This window comes from Gossypium hirsutum, chromosome A05 (assembly GCF_007990345.1).
Source record: "Gossypium hirsutum isolate 1008001.06 chromosome A05, Gossypium_hirsutum_v2.1, whole genome shotgun sequence".
NCBI lineage: Eukaryota > Viridiplantae > Streptophyta > Magnoliopsida > Malvales > Malvaceae > Gossypium > Gossypium hirsutum.
In genome coordinates, this window is record NC_053428.1 from 7980206 (window position 1) to 8004435 (window position 24230).

The window sequence follows — 24230 nt, forward strand, 5'->3', positions numbered from 1 at the left end:
TTTATGATTAGATTATTGAATAAATCTTTGATAAAAAATTATTGAATATATTTTTTATATTAAAATTTTCATTTTATAAATCTTATTATATAATTTTTTTTTACAACAATAACTGAATCCAGACTTGAGAAAAATAAACACTCTGTGTATTTGAATTGCGAAATATTGGATCTGCATTTTATCTCGACATAGAATTAATTTCCTTATTTTCTTTCTAAATTTGTGGAATTAAAGGATTAATCCCTTGTAACACCACAAACAGACGACTCAATGGAAAACCAACATTGACGATATAATTTAAGAAAACGAGAAATATACCATTTATAGGCAACAACGACAACCATCTAAAACACTTCCTACTGCTTGCCCGGCCATCGACCGGCTAGATCCCATCATCAATCTAAATTTCATCAGTTTTCCGATGACCCAGATTCTTAAATTTGACAGACACAATCAGAAAGAACCCATCCCCCCCTTTTTTTTTCCTTCAGTCAATTTTATTTATATTTTTTGAAGCTTCTCACCCTTAACAAGAGGATTAGCTTTGGCGATTTGTTGTTTTCCCATCCCTTTGAAATCAAAAGTACAAGCATGTTGTTCAGGGTACCTATGGATCCCACAAAAAACCATCCCGCACCTGCACTTGAACCCCGTGAGCCCCACGCGTTTCTTGCAACTCAAGCATCTGTTTGGCGTAACCTGAACTTCCTCCCCCTCCACCACCTTCGTTTCCTTCGTTCCCGCCGATGGTTCATCCTCCACCGGCAAGGATGCCGAAAACGAAGATCGGGCCGATGATGACGATGGCAATGAAGACGACGAAGGAACGAAAGTGTGATTAAAGGCTTGTTTGGCAGAGGAAGATTGTTGTTCTTTAAGTTGAAGATCGCGATAACATTTAGAGCAGAGATTTTGAGTCGTCGGGCTTCCGAAAAATCCACAGTTGTTGGCACATAACTGTGGTGCTTGACATCTATGTTCTTCAGCCATATTTTTTCAATCTCCTTTCAAACCTATAAAGAAAAAAAAACCCGTTTAACAGAAATCAAATAAAAAGCCATAGATTCATGACAAAGAAAAATAAACCCGAAAAAAAATCGAGGGAAAATTTACCAGAGACGAGAGTTTCAGAGGATAACGAAACCCAAATCTTATTATAATCAGAAGGGAAAGAAGAAGAAAAAGTAAACGAGGAACTAGAAGGGAAGGGAAAGGAATCGCTCTTTCTGGGGAAAAAAAGAAAAAAGGGAAGGATTCTTCCTCCTGGTCTTCTTTGAAGATTCCACACACCTCCTTTTTCTTTTCTCTTGGGGCTTCTTTATTTTGGGTCTAATAAATAAAATAAATACTACGCGTCCTTAAATAAACGGTGTAAATTGAATTTTACCAAATAAAAATATTAACTAAAATAGCCACAATTTCGAGTGGCTATGGGCTTCTCAGGCTACTTTATATATAGATTATATAAATATAATAATATATACTACTTAGCCGTTAAGCTACGTTAAATCTGCCCTTTAGGTTTGTTTTTGTTGTTTAAATGTTTGGCTTTTTATTAATATTGTTGTTTTAAATTGAGAGTTAAGTTAAAACTCCAATTTTGACCAAAGTTAGGACGGCAGAATCGAAAATCATGACGAAACGTTGCCGTGGAAGTGGGGTCCCTTTTTCTCATAATTGTTATGATAATGACAACTGATAATTCTTAAACCGTTGTAGTTTTTACGAGTACAGTATGTCTGTAATTGTTATTCTAATTTTTCTTATATGATATCATTTTTTTTTTTGTTAATAGTTATTATTTTTTAGTTAAATTACCCTTCAATAAGAGATATTCATGTATTAAACCGGTCGGGAATCAATTTCAACAATCTTTCAAAATCATACCTGTTTTGGAGTAGACCCACTCCAAAATTCTGTTCTACTATTAAAAAATATTAAATTATAAAAAAAACTTTGATTAATATTTTATATATTTAAATTGAATTTAATTCGGGTCAACCTGATGTGCAAAAAAATCTTGTTCAAGTTCGAATCAAGTTGTACCATGCCTACCGAGTTGGGCGAGCTACTTAGCCATTGGACAAGTCTCCCCTTAACCTTTTAAAAAAGTTTGAATTTAATGATTAATTTTTAAAAATGGTCAAATTGTTATTTTTTTGTAAAGAAAATACTGAGTAAAACGTCAAAATTTTAAAGATGGTAGTCCACATGACAATACATGTATACTTTATTTTTTTTACGAACTTTTTATATTTTTTGAACTTGTAAGGTTTTTTTTAAATTTTTTTTATCAATTTTCAATTACTTGTTGACATGACGTAATAAAACAAATAATATCATATCAGCATGAAATACATATGAATTACTAGGCGAGTTACCACGTAAACATTGTTGAAAAAATAATATTTTTATTAACATTTTTTTTGTTAAAAGACGTTTTTCCTTTTTAAAATTAATGATCAATTTTAACCTAAAAAAATATTTAAGGCTAAATTGATAAAGAAAAATGTAAGCATTAAAATTTAAATTTAACATATGCTTCTTTATATAATTATAGGTGCCTATTATATGAGATTGATCTTATTAGAATAAAATGATATTTAAAGTTTCAAAATTCAATCTTAGTTAATACCTATTTTCATCCGCTCGATATAATAAGTTTTGTTGGTTAAATTACATGATTAATTCTTACATTAAATTAACTTTTAAAATTTATAAATAAAATTAAGAAATTACTATTTATTTTATTCATACTTAGTTTAGTTTTAAAATATCAACTAAGGACAAGTTAATATTTTTTTATCTACTTATGAAATTAAAAAATTATACTATTGTGTATCAAATAATATTTTTTATACAAAAATGATAATTTTTTAATATCTAATCTCATTGCTTTTTTTTTAGAATTTTTCTTATTTACTTTAATTTTAAATATATACATAGTAATTAAATTATTTTTCATAATAAAAAGACTACTTTATGCCAACTAAGTTTTAGCTCGATTGATTATTAGTACAAAAAAAGTGAATTTAAATGTGCTGAAATACATTTATATTCTTATTTGAGAATTGAAAGAGATTATGAATTGAGAGAGACTATAAATAAATCTAGATTTTGTATATAAAAAAACTAATAGATAGTTTTAAATTATGTATAAAAGAAAGAGAGACTAATTTAATCTTAAAACTTTATTATAGAGATTATTTAATATAATTAAAATAAATCGAGTTTTAAAATATTAAACACTTATAAGTTATAAATTATTTTATGAGGAAAATATTTGATATATTGTCAATAAGATTTTTTAGATTTCATAAGAAATTAAAAATTAATAAGTGTTTTTATCAAAATAAAATATTTAAAAAATAAATATTAAAAAACACATTCTAAAATTACTTGTAAAATAAAAAATACATTACTTATCAAATGCTAACCATTATTTTATTATATATTTTAAATATTTTTCTATATTATATTTATATTTATATTTTTAGAATAGACAAAGGAACTAGCAAAGAACAAGTGCAACTTTTCTAATTTTAGAAATAAAATTCCCATTTCTCCTCCAGACACGTGTTTGGATGCAGTGGTGTCCAACGCTTACACCTCTTCAAAATACAACCATAGAATCATTGCAACCAATTTAATAACTAACAAATCAAATTAAATGGAAAGATAATTTAAATTAATTAAATTAATTAACTAATTAAAATAAATTTAATATAAAATTCTGTATTTATATAATGTTTATTGCACCCAAAAAATATAAATATTGAAAATAATATAATTAGAAAAATAATTACAAATCCCATAACATAATTTGTAAAATGAAAAAAAAATCTTATAAAAAATTATATATCTCAAATTTAAAATATCAAAATTTTTAAAACTTCAAATTTATCATTCTATCAATAACTCATAAAATAAAATAAAAAACTATGTATATATATAAATATTTCAAATAATACAAGAACTAAAATTTTAATCATATGAACAAAACAACATGAATGGACGACTCATAAACATCCGATCCGCCTCTATCTTGGTCAGCAAGAAATATCAGGATTGGCTAAATCCTTTACAAGAACAGTTTCCAGAGTATCAACACGTACCTCTAAATGAAAAAAAAAAAAAGAACCACTAACCCTTAAGCTTTAAGATTTTCAATACAACTGCAATTATGCAAGCAATAATTTTGGGGTTTTTTTTTTTTTGGGGGGGGGGTCGAACCCTAGAACGTGACAGCTTATTCATTGCTGAATTCAGAATAGGGGCCAAAATATGAAATAAATTTAAAGCTGACGCGATTTCGAATATGTATAAATAAAAAGTTAAACAATTCTTTAAGTAAATTATTTAATTGATTACTAAAATTTTTTAATCCTTTCATTATGGTAACTTAAATAAAAATACTCGTAATTTAATTATTATTATTATTATAATTAATTATTTTAATCATCTAACCGCAACAGCTAATCCACTAATGAAATCTGATGTGGCATTCCATATTATTTATTTACTATTTTTTGACCCCATATTGTTTATCATCTTCTTTTCCTCCACACCCCCCTTGCTTCCACCATTCTTTCTTCTTTTACCTTTACTCCATGCTTTTGGCCACCACATCGACTCTTCCTTTACCCACTGCTACCCTATGCTTATCTTGTAGTTCCCTTTCTACATTTTGTATATATATTAAAAATATGTTTTTATGTAGAAACTATTAATAGTTGTATGCTTGACCCAAAAATGTAAAACATATCAATCCTTACAATTTTAATAGTTTGGGAAATGCTAAGTATTTAAGCTCAAGCCACCAAAGCCTAGCGGAGGGGGAGATCTATGCTCAAAAAAAAAAAATAGTGAAGGAGACCTTCTGCCAGAAACAAAGCAACCATAGGACTAAGAGCACTTCCATTGTCACCTTCGCAAAACAGTATTCCTAAACAACATTTGTGCACCCAAAAGTTAAGAAGAAAGAGTTTCCCAACAATGTTTAGAGTTTCAGCTAAACAACAAAAGACAATTATTTTGACAATTTTTTACACAACTTTTGGGTAGAATTGATTTTGTATACAAAGCAGATATTTAAACAGAGGATGCGTTAAGTATTGATTGCAACTTCATTTTAATACAGAAGTTATAAAGAAATAAAAAAGAAGAATGTGAATTTTGCCAAACAACTCAACCTCTTTATATCCCATCTCTTCATAGATTCATTCCTTTGCTCTTTAAAATAAATGAAAGAAAGAAAACCCATTTTTTAATTTTTTTTTTGTATTTGTATGGCCGGTGAGTAAGAAGAAGAAGAAACTAAAGTCATTTGAGGCATCGATGACAGCCCATTCAACTTGCTCTCATAGGCCATAACCCTCAAAAAATTACTAAAAAGCACGCGCGTGGAATGCTCATGAGTTTAGTTTCATCAGAATCTGAAGTAGACGACAAAATAAGACGGTGAAAATGGGTATAGAAGATAAAAGATAAACGATGGAGGGACATACAGTAGAATAAGCTTACAATTGCACGTGCCAAGATTCTATTTCTTCTTGATGGTGCGGTGATGATGGAAGTAGTGAGTAAAACGAAGAGATGGTGCAATGACCAGAAGCAGGGAGCAAAGGAAGAAGAAGAAGAACGAATGGTGGACGCAGGGGTGGTGTGGAGAGAAAGAAGATGATGAACAATAACTGGGGAAAAAGAAAGAGTCAAAAATGATAATGTGAAAACGCCACATCAGACTCTGTCAGTTGGTTAACAGTTGGGCGACTAAGATGTTTAATTATTGTAATGACAGTGATTAAATTATAAATATTTTTTATTTGGATGACCAACTAGGTAGTTTATCTAAGTTTTTTCAACAGCTTGTTGCGAAAATTAATGGCTTACTCATTCACTGGAATGCTAAAAGATTCTAATTCATATAACACGATAGAATAATTCATCAAACAATGCGCTGCCACGAAAGATTGGAAGTGTAATTATCAGAGAAAATGCCAGTTTTTCAACCATGAAAGCAAGCTGTTTCATGATATCCATTGCCGTTTGCCACTAACTTGTGGCGGAAGCAGCTTTAAGGTTGGTAAGTTGAAAAAGATAGAACTGGAGGCCCTAGTTCGTTACCGCGACAATATATGCATTCCAAGCATCTTCTTGTTGGAAAGTTTTTACCTCTTCATACTTCACATCTCGCCCGCTGCCGAATCCCTCTGTGCTTCTGTTTTCACTAGTGTCTGGCATCTTCCGAAGCCAGAAATGGACAGATTGAAATCCAGCCTCTTCTAAGCAGTCTCTAATCTCCGGCAATGACCACCTGGACATTTAAGCCACCATGTTATCAAACTGAAAGGAGAAACCTAACAGTAATGTTCCATTATAAACAAGAAAATGCAACAGGAATTTAACAGAACTAACAGCCTCCAACTGTAAGAAAATGCATGGCGAAGTTTCTTCTGCTGCTTTTGAAGATGGAAATGGAGACTAATCCTTGTTTTGCGTTCAATGATGTTGAATTCAGCTTGCTCCCAAGTATACTGCACATATTACCTCAAACGTTATGGAATAAAGATTTTAAACGGGAAAGAAATATTAATTTCTTCTACGCAAGTTAAAACCTTTGACTCACACCTTATTGATGACTTATCACTTTTGCCAAAATGAACATAAACCATATATTGAAATAAGATGAAACTTCACTTATGCCTGACAGAAGTTAAATCCTCTAAACCAGAATATGCCACAGAAAGATAAACCAAATAAACTTCATATGTTATGTACTTTGCATTAACACGGGTGTATGGGCAGAGAGATTATACCGTAAAATTGGGAAATCTCCTTTGAAGTCTTAAGGGCTGCTCGGATGACGTGCCACCGTATAAATCCATCACAAATATACCACCCTTTTTAGACAAGGCTTCAAGAACATGCTTGAAATACAAAACCAGTTCTGCACGTTTATGGAGACAGCAGCAGCTGTAATTAAAAGCACATATAATGTCTCTTGCAGATATTTTGGAATCTGCCTTAACAGACTCTTCATTTGACAAAGTGATAGAACCCTCGTTTATGTTAGGTTCTGTTGCAGTCATCTGAGAATTATAATCACTTTCCTCCAACTGAATGTTCCTTATCAGCTCTTGAGGCTTGAAGCTGACTAATTTTGCCTCATGCGGATTTAATACATTCCCGTGAAAGAGAGATATTCTCGAATACCCATCAGCCCCAACTTTGTTGATGTTGTTCTCCAGGCACCACTGCAATGCCTCGAGATCAAGATCCAATCCAAAAGCTGTCCGCCTTGGATCACTTCGGAGCCATTCTGTACTGTTAAACAGTGTAAGTTCTTAGTACTTATTAGTTTGCCCTTTGCAATGTGAATTGCTAAGTATAATATAGAGAAAGTTAAGAGAGTAGACAACATCAGTTTAGACTTGGAACCAATGACCTGATGGATTATCAAATATATCCACAATCGAAATTACCATTTTATTCATTAACTGAAATACATCATCCATATATCGCAACTTCTTAGACAGGGTAAAAGGAGAGTGTGATTTAATTACTGACAACTATATAAAGTAAAGACCTTTGCCGTTGCCTGACATCTGAACATAAACTACATAGAAAGTGACCTGTTTCATTATCATATTTGCTAGCATACATGTTTGATGGCATTCAAGCAATTTAACCATAGATTCAACAAGCCACGAAGCAAGCAACATTTACAAAATCACAACCGAAATCCCAACAACAAAACTAGGAGTGAAATGTATGAAGAATTTGATGGCGGCCTCGACTTATTCACATGCTATCAATTTATTCGTTTAATTTGCAGCACTAGCTAAAAAAATGATGCGAATAAGTGGGAACATACCTAAGAAGTGCAGTGCCACAGAAATCTTCTTGAAGATGCAGAGGCAACCTTCCACCCACATACATCAAAAAGAACTTCTGCAAATAGCTTATATCTCCTTTCGGTGACTGCATTCAACACACAATTACTTCCATTAATATATATAGTTATTAATTAACATCAGACAATTAGAAAGAACCCGTCTTTACATTACCTAACACATCGACTTTTAATCAAGAAGCTAATAAAGCAATTAACTGCGGCATTTTTTATACCAAGCTGGCAAGACAAAAATCAAAACTTTGCTTATCTACCCGAACTTCTCTCAGCAACATAAAGGGGAAAAAGATCAAACATTTGGAGGGTGAGGGGTGACTATAACCTGTACAGATTGTTGGTAAAGAATGAATTTTGATGGCATTTCCGGTGATGGGTTTGGGTCATCTTCTTCTTCCTCTTGTTCTGGTTCTTCTTCTTGTTGTTCTTCTTCAGAATCTTGAGATGGTTGTTGAAAACTGGAGCTCTCATCTTCATAATCATCATCGTGTTGGACAGAGTAATAAGAGGCTGCTCCTCTATGAGATGATCTTTGTTGGTGCCTTCGTTTCTTGTCTCGTTTTCCCATTCTTTTCAATTTTTCACCCTTACTTTGCCCGCCGCCAACTAAACAGCTTAAATCCCCGCGCCCTCTCCACTCACCTTTTTCCCCTTGAAGAGCTTGAAGGAAAAAAAAAAAGGGCTTTAGAGACGTTTAAGACTTGTAATAAGGGTTAACTCTATTTAACATCCCCAAATTATCCTTCACATTATAAAGTAGTCTTATCTTCGCTTTTTCCAAAAAATATTTTTTGGGGGTATAAAAGGGGCTCCAAAAAAAGCCCAAGTACTAATAAGTCGAGACATCCAACTGTATCACGCTCAGTCATAAAAGCACTAACTACTTCATGAGGTGGTTCTTCGAAATAAGCTGTTTCGAAACCAAGACCAATCCCTATGTTTGCTAAAGCATCTGCCACTCCGTTAGCCCCTCGGTTAATGTGTTTGAAGCAAACTTCCCAATCGAGTTGCATCTAAAACCTGATGTGCCTTGTAAGAACTTCATCGTTGGGTTCAGCTACTCGCTGGCAAAGCACCGAAATTAGATCAGCGTTATCACTCTCCACCTGCACCTGATCGTATCCTTTACTGCCTGCAAAAGACAAGCCCTCAAAGACTGCCCAAGCCTCCGCTTGAAACATTGAGCAAAGCTCCCAGCAAAGCCACCAAGCCATTCTCCTTGAGCATTGCGCAACAGCCTCCCTGCAGCAGTCCGATCCAACTTAAAAGAGCCTGCACCATCAGTGTTTATGGTAATCCATCCATCCATCCATCCAAGGGTTCTTCCGAATTATACTTCCTTAACCTCCTTGTTGCACTAGCCGCTTGTTGCTGTTTAGCAGCTAAAACTGATGCTGTCCAAGCTTTGCTAGTAGCAATAATGATAGCTGAACACAAAATTATTCCGACTTTTCCACAATAGCCAGCATACGATTGCATAAAAGATACTCCACTCACCTTCACCTGTACACACGGTATCGGCCTTCTCTAAATTCCATGTAATCCAATCGGCAATGGGTAAAGAGAAAAAAACGAGCTTGCATCGCCTGAGGAACAACAACAAACCCAGATGCTCTTGGCAAAGTGGCAATAACGTACCACATGTATGCTACTCTCTGGTTCAACTCTACATAAGGGGCAAAGGTCGACATGGGTCATCAACCGCCGAGGTCGTTCCTTATTTGTCAGAATTCGATTCCTATAAAGCAGCCACATAAATTGTTTAACCCTTTTACGGACTCCCATTCTTCCCTATGATAGACCAACGCGCATCCTTCCACCCAAGCACATTTTTGTGCAAAAATTAAACTGTAATTTTTCTGAGGCTAAAAATATAATTTTATTATTTTAATAGTTTATATTTTTATAAATTTTAAAGTATTAAATTAAATTTTTATCATTTTTAGGGAAGTCAAAGTATAATTGTGTAATTTTACCTTTACTAAAATTTTAGGGAATCAGGATCTATCTACACACAAGCACAATTGGTTCTTATAAGGAGTAGCCATCGAATACCTAGTTGTCTGGGACCATTTCCAAGCTAAGTTATCCTCACCAATCTCATCCCATGGAATGGGATGACTCGCGATATGAAGAACTACAATCCATTTATTATTGATTTTTTTTATCAAATTTAATGATATATTAGGTATTGAGAACTGCATATGGTAGGAGATAACATAAAATGTTCTAGAAAATAAATAATAATATTTACAGTTGACACGTTTTGCTCTACTACTTATTCCGCTTTACTTATTCCGCTTCACAGTAGATGTATAATATTAAAATTCACTACCATCTTCGTGGATGTTGGGTGTATCTATTATTGCTTCAGCTCACTCTATTTCAATGTAAATTTTATTGCTTATTTTTAATATTTTTAAAATCAAATAAATATTTAAATATAATTATTCAAAAAGTATTTCAACATAAAATATAATAATTTTTTATAATATATTATTATATTTTTACTCTTATTATATGTATAAAAAATAAAAAAATAAATTTATACAATATAACGAAAATAAATAATTATTATAACCACTCCCGTGTAAAAAATTCTATCTCCGAACCAACCACATCGACTTTAAAAAAAAAACCACTCCATATAAAAGAAATTAATTCAAAATTATTCGAAAATTGGCATTCTTACTAGTAATAAGTTATACTGAAGGAAGCTTCCCATTAAAAAATTCTCAAACAAGTTGACAACTATACAATTGATATTTTCTGTCATACTAGACAAATAGAAAAACGAGCGAAAAGACAACATTTTTTCTTAATCAACAAAAATACCTGTAATTTCGTTACTTTAATTAACTTTAATAAACCATTACGTTTTAATTTATTTCAAATAATTCTTTTTTTTTCCTAATTTTAATTTATATTCAATTTTAACTTTTAATTCCCATATAAATAAAACACAAAATAAAATAATTAAAGGCTTTCTAAACTAATTAATATTCAACACGCTCGGTTTTGATGTCTGTTTTGACGATCAAAAATCGAATCTTTCTTTATCTTTCTTCCGTCTCAAAAGCTACAAAAACCCGTTTGCAGAAAAATTAAAAAAGAAGAGTTCATTCTGTAATTGATCTCCATGCAATTCCATTGAAAAATAAATTCCAGGAAAAGGATAAAAGTATGTATAGCAATTTCAAAGAACAAGCGATAGAGTACGTGATGCAAGCGGTACAAGAAGATAATGCAGGGAATTACAGCAAAGCGTTCCCTTTATACATGAACGCGCTCGAGTATTTCAAGACCCATTTGAAATACGAGAAGAACCCCAAAATCAGGGAAGCAATTACCCAGAAATTCACCGAGTATTTACGACGTGCCGAGGAGATCCGTGCAGTTCTCGATGAAGGTGGGCCAGGGCCGGCTTCTAACGGGGATGCTGCTGTTGCCACGCGCCCCAAAAATAAGCCCAAGAATGGTGGCGGCGGAGGAGAAGGCCGTGACGGGGAGGATCCGGAACAGGCCAAGTTGAGAGCTGGGCTTAATTCGGCTATTATTAGGGAAAAACCTAATGTTAAGTGGAATGATGTGGCCGGGTTAGAAAGCGCTAAGCAGGCTTCAAGAAGCTGTTATTTTGCCTGTCAAGTTTCCTCAGTTTTTTACTGGTTAGTTTATTTATTTTTATTTTTAATTTATGGGCTTCTGTTATTGGTTTTTTTATGAGGACTTCAGGTTATGTCTATGAAATTCGTGGCGTTAGAAATTTCTCGTGTGTAAAGGAATTTGCTAATTGTTTATTGTTGAACTATCAAGGAATTTAATGGTATTGTGCGGTTTTCCTTATAGGCTTTGTTACGGCTGATTTTTTATTTTAAGCTATAAAGTCAGTGACTTAGCTTAATTTAGGCAGTTCGCAGTGCATAGTGAAAAGGGTTGAATGTTGATTATGGAACTGTTAATAATTTTATTGTTTCTCGGCTGTGATATTATTCAGAAAAGCAGCTAGTTGGTAGTTTTAACTTGAATTGGGAAAGGTATGATTTTGGTGTTGGTATTTGATATAGTTAAGGTAATCATGCTTGTTTGTTTAAGCTGATTGTCGTAATGGACGTCCCTATTTTTGTTGCAAATGTAAATTATTGAATATTCTGTTGCTTGAGAGTTTTAGTCCTAAATGTTAACTGCTGATGGTAGGTTGTGTTTTTATTTCTAATTATCTACGAGGTACACTGCATGCTTTCTGTGTTGTTTTGTGCAAAACAATATAGCTCCTCTTATTTATCTGTTGGACCGTTCATGTTTAACCTTTCGCATATAGGTTTTATGGCTACTTGTGGCGTACCTTGCTGTCATTCTTGTGGAAGCGCTTGAATTGATTCCTCGACTAGTACTAGTCTACTAACAACAAAGCAAGATTTTACCTACTGCTGAAACTTTGTGAAACTGAAGGAGTTAATACGAGACTATATAGTGACATCTGAAATTACTCTTTTTCTTCTGTTGTTATTCTGATGATCATAGTTGTCAATCTTGGTAATACTACTTATCATCATTATCCTAATGCTTTACTTCTTGTAACACAAAATGTGAGGAACAACCTCTGACATCCTGTTACTAAGATCTTGTTGGCTTTGTTAGTGACATTTTCTTGTAAGAAACTATTGTTTGCAATAATATAGAGTCCGCATCCTTTGCATCTGAAGCTGTTTCCATTTTACATGATATGAAATTTATTTTGTTTTGGAAAAGCTTTTTAATGTTTTTTTTTTTTTTATGGTTTGTTATAATTTTTAAACTCGTCTCATGTTCCTTATAGGCTGAAATTTACTCATGCGAAATGCTGGGTTAAGATATATGTATGGGATTAGTTGAAGTTCTGTGAACTAGTAGGACAAAATTCTATCTTTAACCTGTCCATGTATTTTCACCCTTGATCCTATTGATGTTCTGGATATCCTCTTGGCTTGCTAGAATAGCAAGTCTTATGTTTGTTGGAACTATGTAATTTGGTGGAGAGAAACTTGCTGAATCTAATCTACACTTCCCTTTTAGTTGCTTTTCCAACCGTTCTATTCATTCTCATTTCGACATTGCTTGTTCTCTTTAGGAAAGAGAAGGCCATGGAGAGCTTTTCTTTTGTATGGACCACCTGGGACCGGGAAGTCATACTTAGCCAAGGCTGTTGCTACTGAAGCAGACTCTACATTTTTTAGGTAATTAACTGATAAATACTAATTTTGCTGCTGCTGAGAATTTTGGCAACCTGATTTACTAGTTCCAGTGATTCTTCTATTTGTAACTCTGATCACATTGAGTGCTATGTCATCCACTTACCTTAGTTTGCTTTCTCGTATTCTAGGAACTAAGTTTTCCTTATTTCCTACCGCAAGTCCAACAAAATAATGGTTTTGACAAATTACCCCTAAAATTTTATTATGTCCAGTGGTAATACCAGTTATACGAAGTACAACAATAAAAATAGCAATGATTGAGATGACAATCATAAGCATTTTTCAGTGTTTGAGAATGGGCCTTGGCTTGTATGATAATTATAGCCATACAATTAAAATGTATAAAATCCATTGATGTGAAGGTCTTTTATTATGATTTCAGTGTGCAGAATCTAAGGTTTCATGGTGCTAGGGCATAGTTTGTATAGTGCTGAGTAACTGGGAGTTAGAAGTTTCTCTGTGGCTGTATCCTGCTATTACATTATTCGATTTTGGCATGTGCCAAAAGATGCATTATTTGATTTGTGATTCCCTGTAAAACAGTTTATGTCAGGGAGAAAGGATGGTTTTCTGGAAATCTAATGTAACCTTGAAGATATGTTAGCAATTATTCCAATTTCTGTGTCATTGAGCTAGGATGTAGTCACTACCTGTCAATTCTTGTCATACTTCTCATTCCATAATTTAGTGCGATGTACTGTTGCTGTCCCTTTGCCAGCTCAAAGACATGAAAATTGCGTTTTCTTCAAGTTGCTTGGTTTTGATATTGGGTACCTCGGCTTTCATTTGTTAATATTATTGATTCTAATACAAGATTTTGCTAATGAGAACCTTAAGATTACAGTTTAAGGTTGCCATATTAAGCAATCTTTTCTTTTGATGCATAGAGAATCAACATGTTAACTGTTGACCACAGATTAAGTAATATGATAATTAGAATATTAAATGATCTTAAAGAGTGCCTGCCCCAAGGACACTCATTAGCAAAATACATTAATATACTATAATAAATTTGCCTTTTGAATCATGTTTGGATATCTTTTCAAACGATTTTGTGGCAGTTAATCTTTTATATGCCTTTGTTCTGTTTATGTGCATGTTTACTAGGTGTCTGCTTGCTTCTCTTCTAAAATTCATTTCCCCTTCTTTTTTGTGCTAGTGTTTCTTCATCAGACCTTGTCTCAAAGTGGATGGGTGAAAGTGAAAAACTGGTTTCAAACCTTTTTCAGATGGCTCGTGATAGTGCTCCTTCCATCATATTCATTGATGAAATAGATTCCTTGTGTGGTCAGCGAGGTGAGGGCAACGAGAGTGAAGCATCAAGACGTATCAAAACTGAACTTCTTGTGCAGATGCAGGTATTTATCAGGGTGGCGAATGTGCTAATAATAAATTTTCTTTGTCCAAGGGTTTTCAAAATATTATTTTCTCATGATTTACATTCTTACAATCACCAAACAGATTTCATTTTTATCTTAAGGACTTGCTGCTATTCTACGATCTTTGTTTTAAGTTTGACACTGTCTAAAGTATAGTTTGCACTTCATAAATATTTAAAACTAGCTCCTACAGGTTTTTTCTATTGTAAAATATGTTTAAGTCTTAAGACCTTTTTTTTTCTTTTTGATAAAATCATTTTGTTGATATAATAATACAAGTCATAACACGAAAACAAAAATTTGAAGAACACTCATTATTCAACCCATTTACAAAGACATGCAAGATAAGCAAATTACCTTGGGGGTTGTGACCCAAATTTTCTTAATAATCTTGTATGTTTAGAAAGACTTTTCAAGTGTCTACTGTTGAAAGGTTATTAAAATATATCTATTAATCTATGTTAGATTGTGACAAATAGATACATGATTCCTTCCAAGTTTTCAAGCTTAATGAATGAATTTTATACCTAGTTATTTTTATGTTTTAGGGTGTTGGACATAGTGATCAGAAAGTCTTAGTGCTTGCAGCAACGAATACTCCCTATGCTCTTGATCAGGTAAAGGATAATATTATCATATATTTTGCATATATTCATCTTGAATCAGCTGAGGGATTTCTTTTACTAGTAAATTGTTCTTACAGGCCATCCGCCGCCGTTTTGATAAGCGTATTTACATTCCTCTCCCTGATTTGAAGGCTCGACAACATATGTTCAAAGTACTAGATCTTATCCCTGATATTTTGCTTTGTATTGGGAAAAAAGAAAGAAAAATGCTTGGTTCATTTGTCTCCCTTTTCACTATAAAATCGTTCATTATTTTTGTTTCATTGACATGTTTGCGTTGATTTGAAACAATAAATTGCAACAGGTGCATTTAGGTGATACTCCTCACAACTTGACTGAAAGTGATTTTGAAAGCTTAGCTCGGCGGACGGAGGGGTTTTCTGGGTCAGATATATCTGTTTGTGTAAGTGCGCAACATCCGTCTGAGATGCTTGATTATTCTCTCATCTTCTTTCTCCAATTTCTGTTTTAACAGTGAATCTTAATATGTAGGGCTTATATCGAGTAACTCATTTGTGCCCTATTTTTCTTTATGTCTTGACAGGTTAAGGATGTTCTTTTTGAACCTGTTCGTAAAACCCAAGATGCAATGTTTTTCTACAAGACGCCTAATGACATGTGGATGCCATGTGGACCCAAGCAAGCAGGTGTTGTCCAAATCACTATGCAGGAATTGGCAGCCAAAGGACTTGCAGCACAGGTATGGAGTTTCTTGAGATACAATGCATATGAATTCTTACGTACGAGTCTCTCGGCCCCTCTTTTGCTTGAGATTTACCAATTCTGTATAATCACGGAAAACAAAAATCAGAATAGAGAAATCGATTCGTTGTGCAATAAATATAATCAAGTCATTTGTGAGGATTGAGGTAATTAAAGTTTTGTTTTCATCGATTAATAATCATGCAGGTTCTTCCGCCTCCTATTTCAAGATCAGATTTTGATAAGGTGCTTGCAAGACAGAGGCCTACAGTGAGCAAAGCTGATCTTGAGGTCCATGAGAGATTTACAAATGAGTTTGGAGAAGAAGGCTGACGGCTTTGATGAAACCGTCACATTGATCTACTCTCCAGTTGTGAGTGCAATCACTGTAATTTGTATTTTTATTAATAACCGCTTGATCATCCAAGGAATCATCTCAATTTAGCTTCGTCAAGCGGGGAAGGTGACTTGACTTCCCTTTTCCTGTATTCGGACGAAATGAAGTTAATTGCTTGTCTTTTTTACTGTGTAAAGAAGATTGCTAAGAAAACTTTGACTTCAAATACTTGAATATATGTTGTGCCCTTTTTCACCTAAACTTGATGGCCTTTGTTTTTTAAATGCTTTTGAACTTTCAGGTTTCATTTGGAGCATTGGCTATTGCTGCCTACCAGTTAGGAGTAGTATGGTTGGATGGGTCGTTTGGAGGAAAAGTAGAGGGGCGGGGCGGGCCGGGGGGGTGGATTTGATGATTTGTATATATATTGTTATAAATGTGTCATAATAAGGTTTAAGGTACATTATTACTTGCATAAAGATTTTGACAATATTCTTTTTCTGTGGTGTAATTGGGTGACGTATAAAATTGCCCAATTCCTCTAGTCTGGCATTCGGTGCAGAATATGTATAGTGTTTTATTCTATAACTGAATTCCCAAAATTCCCCCTTCATAGCTTTATGCTTGATTATTTTTCTGACTTAAATCAGGAATGCTTTTCTGGGATACAAAATTACATAAAGAAGGGCACGGATGTATCTTTCGTTTATCTGGTGGAACTATAATTGCATAATATATGGAATCTTAATTACCTTTGAATAAATCTGATGCCATATATTCAAGAAAGTTCCCAAATCAATTGAAATAAAACTAATTTCTCATTAAGTTTGATTATGTCTTTGCTAATTTACTTTAAGTTGAAGCGATGCTTTTTTTTATTAAATATTTATTTAACCTTACGTTTCGTACTTAAATATTAGTTATATGGTTGAGGGTGAATAAATTTTTAGTTGGAAAAAACTATCTAATTTAACTTTTTTTCATGTGGATGTAGGTGATAAGTATTTAATGTAAAAATATATTACTTTTTAGACATTTTACAATTGAATCGTTGTTATGTCAATTCGCTCCCATGTTACTGTTTTATGTCTTGAAATTTATTCTCCCACAAATGAGTTTGATATGACAAGTGTCTTCTAAGTTTTTATTTTAATATAAAAAATAAAATATTAACTTTTCCCTTATATGAAATAGAGTTTAGTTTAATTATTTAGATTTAAGAAAATCGTCAACCAATTATATTAAAATTAGATCTGATAAGGATTTCAAAGTTTTTCATGTATATAAACCCTAGTTTCTTTTTCTTGGAAAATTTAATAATAGTCTCTGTTTCTTTTGCAGTCCTTTTCGTGACCCTTCTCACTCGCTTATAAAGATTAAAGAAAAAAAATATTTGACCGTTAAAGAAGACCGAGATTTATCCTTTTAGTTAACTCTTCTTTTTCTTTAGATTTTTGTTTTGGCTTTTCTTAATCGAAACTAGGGCATTCCTTCTTACCAAAAACAAAAACCCCTTTATAAGTATTTTTAGTTAAGTTTAAGATTCGGTAAAAAATCAATTTTTTAAAAAAAATAAATTATCTCTGCTTCCTCATGCCATTAACCGTACCTCGACCTATAGCTTCTTCTTCGCTTGTATGCACTCCAAAACCCTAAATTTTCATATTTCCCCTTTCTTGGGTTTCTAGAAAACAAGGTAGAGTTTCCCTTTCTTTGGGATTTGGTCATTTTCCGCAATTGGCTTTTATTTATATATATATAAACTTCTCTGGGTTTTGGGTGCCATGAACTTTTTTACCTTTAATTCTCATTCTTAGCTTTGGGTTGGTTCTTTTTTCTCGTTGAAACGCTACGAACTTTACTAGTCTTTGCCCGAGTTTTAACCAAACATAATGAAACCAGAAGCAGAAATTTAGAGGATTATGCAAAGCAGCAAAAGGAGAGAAAGATGATTGCTGAGAAACCAAGTTGGGTTAGGCATGAGGGAATGCAGATATTCTCGGTTGATGTTCAGCCTGGTGGTCTTAGGTTTGCCACTGGTGGAGGTGACCACAAGGTAAAACTTTCCTTCTTAGCACTTTATATTTCCTTTTGGCTTTGGTTTTCTACCGTTGGAGGTGATCATTGTTGCATAGTTAGCATTTATATACTACAATGATATGTGCAGATGCTATCTTGGTATGCTGAGTGCTGTCAGATAGAATCTTTCCTTGCTGTGTATGTTAGATTGTATGTTACCTTTTTTATCTTTAAATATCAATGTTCTTATACCATCTGGAAAATGCAGGTTCGAATATGGAACTTGAAATCTGTTGGCAGGGACTTGGAAAATGATGAATCTACACAGAGGCTTCTAGCAACTTTGCGTGATCACTTTGGGTCTGTTAACTGTGTTAGGTGGGCTAAGCATGGACGATTTGTTGCATCTGGGTCCGATGATCAAGTGATTCTAATTCATGAGAGAAAGCCTGGTTCTGGAACCACTGAGTTTGGCAGTGGAGAGCCTCCTGATGTTGAAAATTGGAAAGTTGCAATGACACTGAGGGGGCACACTGCAGATGTGGTAATCATATTGTATTTCATGTTAGGTCGTATTACCAGCAATAAGAGCTGAATTCTCTAACCTGTAGTTAGGTTTGCTCTGCTGCTTGTTGATTGATTTTTCATGCTTGGAAAAGCTTCGTATTTTACCTAGAAATTCAGGTTTTACTATATCCTTTTTTGTCTCTACAGAAATTGCTAATGACTACCCTTTTGATTTTGTGTTTACTTCAATTTGTTGAGAACTGAGGGGTTTGGGTAGGAGAGAAAGTAGAGGAGAAAGAATGGATGGTTGAAATTATCTACTGTAAGCCCTTAGTTTAAGTTAGTGGTTTCTTATAAGCACTGGCTATAGTCTAACTTGGAAGTTTCATTTGTTCTCGCTTGAAGTAGGTGGATCTTAACTGGTCTCCTGATGACTCAATATTGGCCAGTGGGAGTTTGGACAACACTGTCCATATATGGAATATGAGCAATGGCATCTGTACAGCGGTGCTGAGGGGTCATTCCAGTCTCGTTAAAGGAGTTGCCTGGGATCCCATTGGGTCCTTCATAGCAAGTCAGTCTGATGACAAGACGGTCATAATATGGCGCACGAGTGACTGGAGTCTTGCTCATAAAACAGAGGGCCACTGGGCGAAATCGGTATGTTAATCTGTGATGTTCGAAGTTTCTTTTGTCATAAATTGTGTTTCATTTTGCTGATGGAATTATGTTCTTTTCAGTTGGGATCAACATTTTTCAGGCGGCTTGGATGGTCACCTTGTGGTCATTTCATAACTACCACTCATGGTTACCAAAAGCCAAGGCATTCTGCACCCGTTCTAGAGAGAGGAGAATGGGCTGCCACATTTGACTTCTTAGGCCACAATGCCCCAATTATTGTAGTGAAGTTTAATCACTCAATGTTCAGAAGGAATTTTGCCAATTCACAGGAAGTGAAAGCTACAACTGTTGGCTGGGCAAATGGAGCTGCTGCTAAGATCGGGGGTAAAGAATCACAGCCATATAATGTTATTGCTATTGGAAGTCAGGACCGCACTATAACCGTGTGGACAACTGCAAGTCCTCGACCTCTCTTTGTAGCCAAGCATTTCTTTGGTCAAAGTGTTGTGGATTTATCCTGGTAAAGCTTTTCATTCTAGTGAGCAATTTGCACTTTTTTTTTGCATTCTGGTAGCTTTTTCATCTTAATAATCTCTTTCCATAACAGGAGCCCTGATGGCTATTCTCTCTTTGCCTGCTCATTGGATGGGACTGTGGCTACTTTTCATTTTGAAGCTAAAGAACTTGGCCATAGGCTTAGTGATGCTGAACTTGATGAGTTAAAGAGAAGTCGTTATGGTGACGTTAGAGGCCGACAGTCAAATTTGGCAGAGAGCCCAGCACAGTTATTGCTTGAAGCTGCTTCAGCAAAGCAAACTACTAGCAAAAAAGTAGCTTTGGATGTTCAGCAGAGTCAGATACCTGCAAAACCTCCTGTTGAGTTGGGGCTCGCAAACAAAAGTTCCGAGCCTCAGAATAATGATGGGAAGAAAAGTGGGCTTGCTGCTAGTGATGGATTAAATAAAGCAATGAGTTCTGCACGGATTTCTAGTCCTGTGAAACAAAGAGAATACAGACGTGCTGATGGCAGAAAGAGGATCATTCCTGAAGTAGTTGGTGTCCCTATTCAGCAGAAAAATATTAGCAGCAATGCTCAATCTCCTGTTCTAGACTTCCCTAGCAGATCTTCTGATCACAGAAAAAATGATAATGGTGCAGTTCCTTCTGATGTTGGTTTGAGAGAAGCTTCTGTCAGGGGTACCGTTGGTAGGAGCTCTGACTTAAAGGAGCGCTCAGGGGTCACTGCCAGGGCTACTGTTACTGACAGCCTGGTTATTGAGAAAGTTCCAGTCTCTGCTGCTCAAGATCATAGCATCAATGTAGAAAAGTCTGGAAGCATGAGACCTTCAAGTTCCACTGCTTCCTCTTCCACATCTCTTTCAATTAGTGTTTTTGATAAGAAAGAAGGCGAGGACATGACTCCAGTTTGCTTGGAAGCTTGTCTAAGGGAACATGCCATGAATGACATTGCTGGTGTTGGACATGCATGTATGATGAAAGAAACAGAAATTATTTGCACAAAAGGGTCTCAAACTCTTTGGTCTGATCGTATCTCTGGAAAAGTTTCTGTTTTAGCTGGAAATGCAAACTTCTGGGCTGTGGGATGTGAAGATGGGTGCCTACAGGTAAAGCAAGAAACACTTTATCCTAGCCTGGAAAATTTTGAATTTTCCTCTCTTATATGTGAAGATGGTTGTATGACTTTTTTGCCCCTCTTCTCGTGCGATATCATGTTCTATTATCAAGTTCATGATTTCCCCACCTTTCATTTTTCTGGGGGTTCAAGTGTTATGAGGTTTCTGTAGGCATTTCTCCATTCAATGGTGGGCTCTAGACTTGGGCTTTGCGTATGTTTGAATGATATTATACCTGGAAATGGTTACAGTGAGGTTTTATTAATTATTCAGCAAATTTACCAGTCTTTTTTCCTCGTGTTTTTTAAGGTTTATACAAAGTGTGGAAGACGCGCATTACCTACCATGATGATGGGATCTGCAGCAACATTTATTGATTGTGATGAGAGCTGGAAATTGTTATTGGTCACAAAGAAAGGATCTTTGTATTTATGGGATCTCTTCAATAGGAACTGTCTCCTTCATGATTCATTGGCATCTCTAGTCAGTTTGGACCTTAGCTCATCTGCAAAAGGTATGCATAATCAAATCTAATTTGAGCCCTTTTATGATATTAGATGACATAATATTTCCTGAGACTTCTATAACTCTTTTCAGGCATAATCAAGGTTATATCTGTGAAGTTATCAAAATCTGGTTTTCCTCTCGTTGTCTTGGCTACTCGGCATGCGTTTCTCTTTGACATGAGTCTCATGTGTTGGCTGAGGGTTGCAGATGACTGCTTCCCAGCATCAAATTTTGCTAGTTCTTGGAGTTTGGGTTCAATTCATACTGGTGAGCTGGCCGCCTTGCAAGTGGATGTACGGAAATATTTAGCCCGAAAGCCAGGCTGGACCAGGTTTGTCACTATTACTATTTTTCCTAAAATAATGAAACCGTATTTCAGATTTATACCCACTATATTTTTGACAGTTTATCTAAGTCAGATGTGACATGAATTTCAATTATATTCTTGTCCCACTAAAATTCCTTTGACAAAGTAGCTGTGTTGGTCCTAGAGTTTCACCAGTCATCTTGTTTTGCAACAGAGTAACTGATGATGGAGTGCAGACACGTGCTCATTTAGAAGCTCAGCTGGCATCATCTTTGGCTTTGAAATCCCCAATGAATATCGCCAGGGCCTTCTTTCCTACATACGCTTCCTAGCAAGGTTCGTCTCTTCCCAAACCTTCTGCATTTATGAGTGATGATAGCAGAAAAAACGTGTTACTCCCCAAACCAAAGTTTGTAGTCAGTGCTTTGTAATAGAATCTGGTATCTATGTATTCCTGCAGAATAATGTTCTCCATCAGGCTATTGGATCCAAGTATTATAATAAATCAGTCATTTACAAATTATACGTACTTGTGTTTGCAGAGAAGCAGATGAGTCTCGTTTGCGAGAAGTCTGTGAAAGTTTTCTCGGGCCACCAACTGGGATGGCTTCAGATTCCAAGAATCCTGCTTGGGATCCCTATGTACTTGTAAGTCTTTCATCCCAACCTCTTAAAGTATGTATACTGTCTCTATTTATTTTTTCTTTTCGTATAATTAAGTTATTCTTCATGTCCGTTTTACGGTTCATGAAGACCCTTTCGGGGTTAGTGGCTGCCCCTCCCAACAATGCCATCTCAAGGGTTCGAACCTGAGTTCTCTCCATGGAAGTGTTATGCGCCTTACCATTACGTATAACATTTTGTGGGACTCTCTCCATTTATTTTACTGCATTCTTTTTCATCAAATCCTAGAAATACCTCTGGAGGATCACTTCTCTGAAAATATATCAGTGCAATTTTCCATAACTTTTTTTGTTCACTTAGTTTAAAAGTCTTTGTAGAGGGTTGACTGTTGACGTCCTCCCAAGGTATTTCTGTTTTAAGCACCTGTAATCCTTGTGGTCCTGATTTCCGGTAAACAAAACCGGCATGGCTTTTGATTTGTACTACTCCTGACTGCATATTATTTCTGGACTCGACAATCCCTGTATACATGTCATGTTCATATATTTTCACATGTCGTATTTGTGTTTTGTACTCAAATTGTGTCGAAAGTTGTTAGGTGTTAACTTTTTTTCCCCTCCCTGAATCCCCAGTATCTGACATCATAGTTGGATGCTTTTGCTTTACCAAGGGCATTGAAATATTTTCAATGTTTCTTTTCTCTTGACCTATTTGGATGTTTGCAGGGAATGAGAAAGCACAAACTTTTAAGAGAAGACATTCTTCCTGCAATGGCATCCAATAGAAAAGTTCAGCGTTTACTCAATGAGTTCATGGATCTACTCTCAGAATATGAAAGCATTGAAAACAATCTAGACCAAAAATCACCATCTCCACCAACTACATCACATCCCGTTATAGATCCGATGTACTCTACCCCGTCTGCAGCAGCTCAAACAGATTCTCCCGTTTTGGCAACAGATAAGAAGGAAAACCCATCCCTTGGTCCAGATAAAATGGATTCTGCTCCATCTATAACAGATCGAGTAAACACGGGCGCCCTATTGACCGATCCAAGAGAACCGAAACTCCAATAGATGATGAAATCTTCAATAATGCATAGCATACTAATTGAATGGTGTTCAACTTATTAGGTTAGGGTTTGCACAGTAAAATATCACTTGCTGGTTAAATTTTTGCTATCGTCAGCTTATTGCTGGCTTGAAAAGGGCAGCCTCCAATGATGTATCTTTTTTTTTTTTTTTGGGTGCATGTAACTTTAGAATCTCACTTGTTAGTTTAAAGTAAATTGAAGTCTCTCACCATTGATAGAGATCATCATTCTCTTGTAACAATTAATTGAAGCTTAATATTATTAGTAGAATCTTACTACAAGGAAAACAGGCTCTCTCATTGAGGCTTATATCCCACTTGGTTAAAAAAAAGTTAATTACTTTGAGATTAATATTAGTAAAATCTTACGACCAACAAAAGTAGGCTGATATCCTCCTTTATGGGCCCTATGCTGTAATTTTAATGAAAAAAAAATATCAATTTAAACTTGTTATTACTTGGATTAACATGGCTTTGGCTTTCATTAGCTCTCAATTAAAATTACTATATTGAGGATTATATTCTTCACCGAGTATTAGGTTGGGGCTTGAATCATTAATTAACCAATTAAATTTATATTGTGTTTGAGGCTACTGAGAGTTGAAAGAAAGAAGTTCCATCACTCATTTGATCCAAAATTAAAATGTTACATGATTGTTGGAAAAAATATCATCATTTGTTGCATAATTAGAATTCACCGAATTGAAAAACGCTAATTACATTTTTATTTTG

At 34.7% G+C, this 24230-nt stretch overlaps 3 protein-coding genes and 1 pseudogene across 5 annotated transcripts; 2 read left to right on the plus strand and 2 right to left on the minus strand.

Moving 5' to 3' along the window:
- Positions 1–124: 124 nt before the first annotated feature.
- On the minus strand, positions 125–1427 carry LOC107959369 (zinc finger A20 and AN1 domain-containing stress-associated protein 3). Its single transcript, XM_016895414.2, has 2 exons — positions 1114–1427; positions 125–1013 (listed from the first exon to the last, which is right to left on the minus strand). The coding sequence occupies exon 2, from the start codon at positions 988–990 to the stop codon at positions 502–504; it is 489 nt and encodes a 162-aa protein (XP_016750903.2). The 5' UTR covers positions 991–1013; positions 1114–1427; the 3' UTR covers positions 125–501.
- A 4473-nt stretch (positions 1428–5900) lies between these two features.
- LOC121229287 (uncharacterized) lies at positions 5901–9619 on the minus strand. 3 transcript variants are annotated; one of them, XM_041113148.1, is made up of 5 exons: positions 8238–9619; positions 7877–7983; positions 6819–7326; positions 6418–6536; positions 5901–6316 (listed from the first exon to the last, which is right to left on the minus strand). In XM_041113148.1, exons 1-5 carry the CDS (start codon positions 8478–8480, stop codon positions 6115–6117), a joined length of 1179 nt encoding a protein of 392 aa, XP_040969082.1. In that variant the 5' UTR covers positions 8481–9619; the 3' UTR covers positions 5901–6114. The 3 variants fall into 3 exon arrangements, with proteins under 3 accessions (XP_040969082.1, XP_040969083.1, XP_040969081.1); XM_041113149.1 differs by having other exon boundaries at positions 6414–6536; XM_041113147.1 differs by having other exon boundaries at positions 6409–6536.
- Positions 9620–10937: 1318 nt separating this feature from the next.
- LOC107959372 (protein SUPPRESSOR OF K(+) TRANSPORT GROWTH DEFECT 1) lies at positions 10938–16575 on the plus strand. The gene is given in 9 exon segments (NM_001327690.2): positions 10938–11530; positions 11532–11577; positions 13020–13125; positions 14303–14501; positions 15071–15139; positions 15226–15300; positions 15453–15551; positions 15693–15848; positions 16058–16575. Coding segments are annotated over 9 exon segments (1311 nt in total). The 5' UTR covers positions 10938–11095; the 3' UTR covers positions 16184–16575.
- A 378-nt stretch (positions 16576–16953) lies between these two features.
- Positions 16954–23718, plus strand: LOC121229288 (protein HIRA-like; annotated as a pseudogene).
- The last annotated feature ends 512 nt before the right edge of the window (positions 23719–24230 follow it).

Coding starts and splice junctions, on each gene's coding strand:
- LOC107959369 (XM_016895414.2), bottom strand. CDS start 990: ATGGCTGAAGAACATAGATGTCAAGCACCACAGTTATGTGCCAACAAC.
- LOC121229287 (XM_041113147.1), bottom strand. CDS start 8,480: ATGGGAAAACGAGACAAGAAACGAAGGCACCAACAAAGATCATCTCAT. Junction 7,327..7,876: donor TGTGGCACTGCACTTCTTAG/GTATGTTCCCAC, acceptor ACTGTTTAACAG/TACAGAATGGCTCCGAAGTG. Junction 6,317..6,408: donor AGTTGGAGGCTGTTAGTTCT/GTTAAATTCCTG, acceptor TTAAATGTCCAG/GTGGTCATTGCCGGAGATTA.